Source organism: Triticum dicoccoides, chromosome 7A (assembly GCF_002162155.2).
Source record: "Triticum dicoccoides isolate Atlit2015 ecotype Zavitan chromosome 7A, WEW_v2.0, whole genome shotgun sequence".
Taxonomy (NCBI): domain Eukaryota; kingdom Viridiplantae; phylum Streptophyta; class Magnoliopsida; order Poales; family Poaceae; genus Triticum; species Triticum dicoccoides.
The window spans coordinates 605,486,604-605,494,336 of record NC_041392.1 but is presented as its reverse complement, the minus strand read 5'-3'; the positions used below and the strand labels follow the sequence as shown (position 1 = coordinate 605,494,336).

General features: G+C 49.1%; 1 protein-coding gene across 3 annotated transcripts; it reads right to left on the bottom strand.

Moving 5' to 3' along the window:
* Window positions 1–3,294: 3,294 nt before the first annotated feature.
* LOC119332128 lies at window positions 3,295–4,712 on the bottom strand. Of its 3 annotated transcripts, XM_037605296.1 has the most exons (4): window positions 4,564–4,712; window positions 4,372–4,427; window positions 3,693–4,289; window positions 3,295–3,606 (listed from the first exon to the last, which is right to left on the bottom strand). In XM_037605296.1, the coding sequence occupies exons 3-4, from the start codon at window positions 4,262–4,264 to the stop codon at window positions 3,552–3,554; spliced, it is 627 nt and encodes a 208-aa protein (XP_037461193.1). In that variant the 5' UTR covers window positions 4,265–4,289; window positions 4,372–4,427; window positions 4,564–4,712; the 3' UTR covers window positions 3,295–3,551. The 3 variants fall into 3 exon arrangements, with proteins under 3 accessions (XP_037461193.1, XP_037461191.1, XP_037461192.1); XM_037605294.1 differs by having other exon boundaries at window positions 3,693–4,427; XM_037605295.1 differs by lacking the exon at window positions 4,372–4,427.
* Window positions 4,713–7,733: the final 3,021 nt, after the last annotated feature.

Here is a 7,733-nt window from a genome sequence, read left to right as displayed (position 1 = left end):
CGATTTGAATTCGTGTTGGTGCTTTTATGGCAACGGCCACTCTGAGAAAAGCAGTTCTCCCATGCACAGGAGGTCCCGTGCGTGAATCAACCGTCAACTTGGTTTAAGATTAGGAGGCATGCAAACTGACTAGTAGTATTTTTTATTCTCTAGAGTAAATGCTGTACTAATTTTTCGACATTCTCTCTCATTCTTTTTCCTCTCACACGGCATGCACACAGAGTGAGTTATCTCTCCGACTCACCAATACATGCATTTTATTTTCAATCCTAAACTTGGGACAGCTATATATGATAAAATAAATCAAAGAAAAATAGTCCATTTGAACATGGATCTTCCTTTTGATTATATCTTCGAAACAAGCCCAATATTGAATATGTTTTCGACAAATTTAAACATGATTAAATTTGTATGAGATGTTCGAAACCATGATAAGCATAACAGAACATTAGTATTCTCATATTACAAAAAAATCAAATTTACAGGATACATGTTTGACGGTGTAGTATGAAACATGATGAACCTCTAAAAAAAAGTAATGTCCATATAAAAATAATGCATTTGAGTGTTTAAAGAAATAATATTCAAAAAACATATTCGGTAGTACTATTGTTTTGAAGATCTTATTGAATAAAAACAATTGTTTCAACAAAATATAAATTAAAATTTAGATGGGGCTGACTTGCTGAGAAATCTGACTTCGTTGTTGAAACTAGGGAACATCACGTGATGAAATGTTATGAAAGAGAAATCATTGTGTCGGGTGTCAATGTTGCATCAATAAGTAAATATTATATTTAATTGATTTACATATTCTGCTGGCACACATCCCAACACAACAATGGAACGGTGGGTACATGCACGGGATCTACCATGCACGGTAGAAAAACCAGTCTCCGGCCACTCTGCAATGTCACGATAACAAAACAGTGCAGCTCATCGTGATTTTCGCTTGATTAATCTGTTGGCTTGTGGTGATGTACAGCACCAACAACAACTGGGCGTGCCAATTGTCATGGCAAAATTAACCGGAGCACTCTGTGATCAAAAGCTAGTCAGGAAACAGAAACGAACGCATGTCAGGAAACAGGAATTGAGGAGAGAAAAAAGGAGAAAGAGCAAAAGGAGAGAAGTAAAAGACAGAGAGTGATGGCGAGGTAGTGAAAGGCGAAGAGAGATTGTGTGTGCATGGCGAGTTTTTTATGCTGCATGCAAAGACTGGAGAGAGAAGGCATGCCAAATTTGCAGGTTAGGAGAGAGAGCGAAAGGAGAACTCATGTTAATTATGAGGCGAAAACAGTAAACAGTAGCTATATATTGGTGCCATTGTTCTACACCGGGCCATTTGCACCGCTGAACCCAGCAGTGCACAGTAAAATAGTAAACACATCTGAACGCTCTGATACTTATTTACAGAGGGAGTACAAAAGATCGGCCACTAGCTAGCTAGCTAGCTAGCTATTATCATCAATACTGAATCATCTCCAACACAACATTGCTTATTTGTTAAAGCTAGTCATGCATTTTACTCGTTCTTCTACGACGGACATTTGCTGAAGCCAATATCGTACGGTACAATAATAACCACTAACAGCTAGTTTGGCAGCAAAGTATTTTCTAAACTGTGATAATTGAAAACTACAGTATTACTCTGGGTGGGCAAAGAATACTACGGTTTTCTAAAACCAATGTTTTTCTCAGTTTTACATGTGTTTGGTTGCTGCTATTTAACCAAAGTTTTGACTAAGTATTTTAGCGTGGGTGACTGAGTAATTAGCGCTGCTAACGGCTGCCGGCTGCATGCAGCTGCCATGCACACATAATACCATCCTAGGATCAGTCAGCTAGATTGAAGAAATGTCATCCTAGGAGTAGTCAACTAGATTGAAGTAATACAATCCTAGGAGCGTGTTGTCATTATATGTCTATATACTTGCATGTACTTATCCAGACAGGCTTTCGCCCCGCTTTATATATAAAGCAAAGATCCACAGTGTTTGCTACAACCGCACTCACCCACCACAAACACACACGTACCCAAGGCAGGATACATAGACGCTGAGCGTAGCAACACACACCCTAGCACTACAAGAGCCACCGGGGGCATCATCCGAAGAAGTGAAGCCGCATATGACGAAACGTGGGCTCCAAGGCGGTGCCTTCAGAAAGGATACGACACCGGAGCGTCACCACCGCCCGATCCGAGGATCAGAGTTTCCCCTGGAGCACCACGACGGACAGTGATAGCCGCGACGACGCCTTCAAGAAGGGAGCGATCTTCGCCGTCGCCAGTCCGTCCGAAGATAGAGTAGGTTTTCACCCCGACCAACATTCACCGCTACCGAACGCCACACCCCGGCTACCATGCCGCCCACACGGCCGTGGCAGCCGGGCAGCACCGAGGCACGAGCTCTGCCCATGAGCACCGCGCCACCACCCCCCAGGGCCGCCGCCCCGGAATCCAAGACCTTGACACCAAGTCCCCCGAGCCCCACCGCTACCCCCACCGCAGAGACGGGCAGAAAGGATCCGCCTTTTACACCCCTGGCCGGTCCCAACGCCGAGACCCAATAGGCCGGCCACAACAAGCCTCCATCGAATCGTCCTGCTACACTGGGCGCGAGACGAGCGCAGTCCTGCCGCCGGGCGCGAGACGGACCGGCCCTACTGCCGGGCGCAAGACATGCATGTACTTCGAGCCGGTCCTAAATTCTTTATGCGTGTACATGCGCCATTTATACTGAATCAGCTAGCTAGCTAGTATATATAACCTGCTGCTTATGAGTGTTCTCCAAAAGGATCAATCAATCTAATCTGTGCGCTACTCGCCGGAAATACATAGGCAGCCAAGGACTCCAGAAATAGCTTGCTGTGAACAGAGTGTTCTCCCTGGTGGTGAGCTTGATTCAGTCATGGCACTGCAGAGAAGAGATGGAGACTCGCACGCGACACGCCAGCTGGAAGATAAACTAATCAAACTGAATCGGCTATAACCAGGAGATATAATATGGCCGTTTATCATATAAGAGAAAGAGGAAAAATATGATGGGATCGCTCTGAATATTCTTATCTAGACGTAGACGGCAACGTCAAGTGCGATCTCCCAGAAGATTTCTCTCCGTTCTGTTTCAAAAAGAAGAGGTCGGGACCTCTTTTCCGAATACTGCAAAAAGACCATGGTTTCTAGCATACTGTGGTTTATAAAACTTTGTTTTTTTCTGAAGCCAAACGCAGCAAAGTATTCAAAACCATGGTATTTTTCAGAAACCACGGTATTCTCAGAAAACTTTAAAAAAACTTTGCTGCCAAACGCAGCCTAAAACAGACCGGGGTGGCACCCTTGATCATCTACGTACAGACAGACATTCGCTTCTTAGCTACATGGACTAAATCCTACTACGACAACATACGATTGCACTAATCCTAGAGCCATTGCCGAGCCAGAGAATAATGTAGATTACTAGCAGCGAACGATGCCTACGACTTGATCTGCGAGGAATGGCCGGAAGATGACCCACAGCGCCCGCTCCTTGCCGCTCTCTCCATGCTGGTCACCACCAGAGCCTGGCGAGACGACGCAGGAACCGCAGTAGCATCCATATTACCCTGTAGAAACGTTTCAGCGCTATGTATATATCATAGAGAAACCAGGCAACGTGATCGATTTGGGCGTATATCAGACGTTTACATACCGTCCGATGAAGGGGACGGAGAAGAAGAGGAAACTGCAGGCGACGACGGTGCAGGGGAATACGACGATGATGAACCAGCCCCAGCCATTCGGACTGGCGCCGACAACGTAGGCGCCAACAAGGCAGGCGAGGTCGAGGAGAGCGAGGAGCAGCAGCCCTGCCACCCTGTCCCACGTTCGGTAGAAGCACTCGCTGGAGACCAGCAGCAGTGAGGTCAGGAAGGCCACGGTGCTAAGCGACTTGAAAATGGGATGGCCGGGCAGCACCGGGTCGCCGGCGTCGTGCCCGTATGGGTATGGCCCGGCTTTGTCCTCTCTCCAGAACAACCCGCCCGGGGGGTACGGGACGGACAGGTAGGCCAGCGACGCCAGGATGGTCGCCAGCAGCATCAGCCCCACCCGCATCTCCTTTATCCACCTCTTGGTCCGGGCCAGCAGCAGGTGGTCCTTGTCGTCGTCATCGTCGTCCTGCTGGACGGGCTCCGGGACGTCGATAAGCAGGTCGTCCTTGTCGCCGTGCTGGATGAGCACTGGGCCGTCCATGAGCTGCAGGTCGCCTGGATGCGACGACATCTTCGACCGGCGTTGGATTCACGGCCTGTTTGGTCGTAGGAAGTTAGTCAGTGATAGGAAATGCGAGACGTAGAAGAGCAAGCAAAGAGGAAGAGGCAGGGCTCGACGCCTGGGTGGGCTTGCTGGCCGCCGCTGCTCGCCGGGAAGACCGTGTGGGCGGGTCCTGTGGAGAGAGCGAGAGACCATGGTCGGGTCGTGTGGAGCGAGAGAGAGCATGCACCAGCACCACCCCGTGGATGGGCGCCAGTTCTCCGGCCGATTTGAAAAAAAAAAAAGAAGCGGGGTAAGAAGGAAGGAACCTGTGACTAGGCGTGGAGGCGGGAGGAGCTTCCCGGAGGCGTCGTCCAGTCCAGCGACCAGGAGGCGGCGGCGTGGTGGTGAGGGCGAGCTCTCCGGAGGAGACCGGCGGACCGAGAAAGAGTGGCGCGAGGAAGTCGTGGAACTGGCGTGTTTGTCTGCGAGACAAGCAAGGAAGATGAGATGGCCACTTATTTATAGGCGGAAGCAAGCAAGGAAGGTGCCCAGACAAGGAGTGAGATCTCTTATGTGCCACTCTTAAGTACTGTATTATACCAAGCATTGGTTGAGTTTCACATACCTTTGTCAGATAACGTGCGTCGCTGCTCTTCTGTTCAACCATGGAACTGCATGCGCTGTTGAATTTTACGGCGCCAATTGCCATGGCATCGATCGAGGTGAGAAATTTGTGGCCTTGATTCAACTGGCGCGTGCCGTGCCCGTAGGAGCATCTTCAATAGACGTAGAACGCGCCGCGCGCTAAAAATTACTTTGCCGCATGTTCATCGTCTGGTTTGACACGGCGGGCAGCGCTGACTCTAGCAGCCGCGCTAAAATAGCTGCGCGAGCAAAAATGCAGCGCGCGCGACTCTCGCATAAACAATATATGCATTTCAAAACAGAAGCAAAAAGCTCAAGCACAAAAAAAAATCAACAATAAATAGTTCAATTTTGTTATTACAACTCAAAACACAACAAATAGTTCAACAATACAATATCGAACGCACAAATCATGATGCTCTTTGTCGTTTATTCCATGTCCACCACTCCTTAATGAGATCTTTCTGAAGATCATCATGCGCTGCGGGACGTCGAATGGTATGATAGGAGACAACAAAACGGGCCACCCTTTCAGCCCTCCGTCGCACTCGCACGGGATGTCCCAACAGCTCATACTGAGAGTAGTCTACATCTTGGCCACGCTCATTCTCGATGATCATATTGTGCATGATCACACAAGCGTGCATGATGTATCAAAGCATTTTTTGATCCCAAAATCTAGCCGGTCCTCTCACAATAGCAAATTGGGCTTGCAACATCCCAAAAGCTTTCTTCACATTTTCTTTAGCCGCCGCCTGAGCATTGTGGAAATCAAGATTTTTCTTACCTTCCAGCTTTTTCAACGGCTTCACAAAGGTTTGCCACTTTGGATAGATACCACCCGCTAGATAATAGCCATAGTTGTATGTACGGCCATTTGTTACAAACTGCACCAGTGGCAAATCGCCATTTGCAATCTTATTCATCAGTGGTGACCGGTTGACAACATTGATGTCATTCAAAGATCCAGGCATTCCAAAGAATGTATGCCAAATCCAAGTCTCTTGATCGGCCACCGCTTCAAGGATTATTGTGGAACCCTTTTTTTTGCCGTGGAATTGCCCATGCCATGCCTTTGGACAAGTCTTCCAACTCCAATGCATGCAATCTATTGAGCCACGCATACCAGGGAAGCCGCGAGCTTTGTTCATCTCCAATAGCCTTGCGGCGTCTTCGGCATTGGGAGATCTCAAATACTCCTGGCCAAACACTTGCACAATTCCGACCGCGAAGCGCTTGACACACATGATATCTTGGCTCTCACCCATAGCCAAGTGAACATCAACTAGATCAACCGGGATACCGTATGCCAACATACGCAAAGCAGCTGTCACCTTCTGAAAGGTGCTATGCCCGAGCTCTCCGGCGGCATTCCTCCTTTGTTGAAAAAAATTGTTCATGGCTCACTAGTTTCTCTGCAATGCGCCTGAACAACTCGGTGCTTATCCTAAAACGGGGACGAAAATATGACTCGGGGTATGTGGGATTCTCCGCAAAATAATGCCTGATCAATCTGTTGTGGGCATCGATCCTATCCCTCCAAATTTTCTGCCAACCCATAGCGGAACCACCGTGCTTTGGTTTTTTATTGATGTGCATAGCGAGGATCATTGCAAGATCATCCTCCTCTTCCATATCAAATTCTTCTTCGGAAGAATCATACGACAAACTCATCTACACTGTTCAATACTATGCTATAAAAACTACAATCAACATGCATCAAATTCATGAAGTTTGAGCAATACATACCTTGTAGGCGTTTTATCGAACACCTTGCGGGCGCCGAGCGGCAGCGAGCGCCCGGACGCTGTTCGTCGGAGGACGGACGCGCACGAGGGGCGGCGGTGACTAGAGGGGGGCGGAGGAAGCCGCCGTGGCGCGGGGATAGGCCGGGAAAGCGCCGGAACGGTCACTGGGTGGCGCGGGCGGCGGCGGCGGCGGCGCCGCGGCTGGATGGGGGGTCGAGTTGCGAGCAAGCACGCGAGAGTCCAACGCGTGGAAGCGGACGCAGCAAATAAGCAGCGCGCGGTGGAGTTTCGGCCCGCGTGCTGAACTAGATGTGCCGCACACGCGGTTTTTACGCGCCCGCTGAAGCCACTCTACCGATTGCGCGCGCGTTAAAATGGACAATTTTACGACGCGGCTGTTGGAGATGCTCTAAAGAGAGGCGAGATTCTTCTCTGTACTATACCTACAAGAGCTAGGCATGTGGCCATGGTGTTTTATGTCGACATCACGCGACTCCTGTTTTTTCACATGAATTGACACGCATTGGGTCCCGCCACGTACGCCGGCCATGCACATCGCATGCAGATGTGCATGCAGACCCACGAGCAACGCTAGCTGCCGAGCGAGCGCCTCTTCTCAGCGAGAAGCATCTACCCCGTCACTATCCATGGTCATTTTGAATGTGTGTTTGCCTGCTTGCTTTTATAGCAACGACCACTCTGCAACTGCAATGTCACGATTACAATGCGGTACGGTGCTAAACCCGTACAACACCATCGCGATTTTCGCTTGATTAATCCGCGGCCTTGTGATGATGTACAACACCAACACCAATTGGGCGTGCCAATTGCATGCCATGGGCATCGAGGTGGGGATTTCTGGCCTTGGTTCGACACTGGACAAACGGGTAAACTAAAGAGTGCAGCAATATGGGCTGGTGTCGTAGGACACTGCTGTTCCTTTTGAGATTCCCTAGCTATGAAACTATGGCGTTTTGGCTTTATTTGCTCCATTATTCTCTTGTCCAGCATGGTGTCCACTGTGCTTCGCTCGGTTGCTCGGTTCCTTGTGGTGATGACAGGAAATTGACATAAAGAAGAGAGAGAGAGAGAGAGAGAGAGAG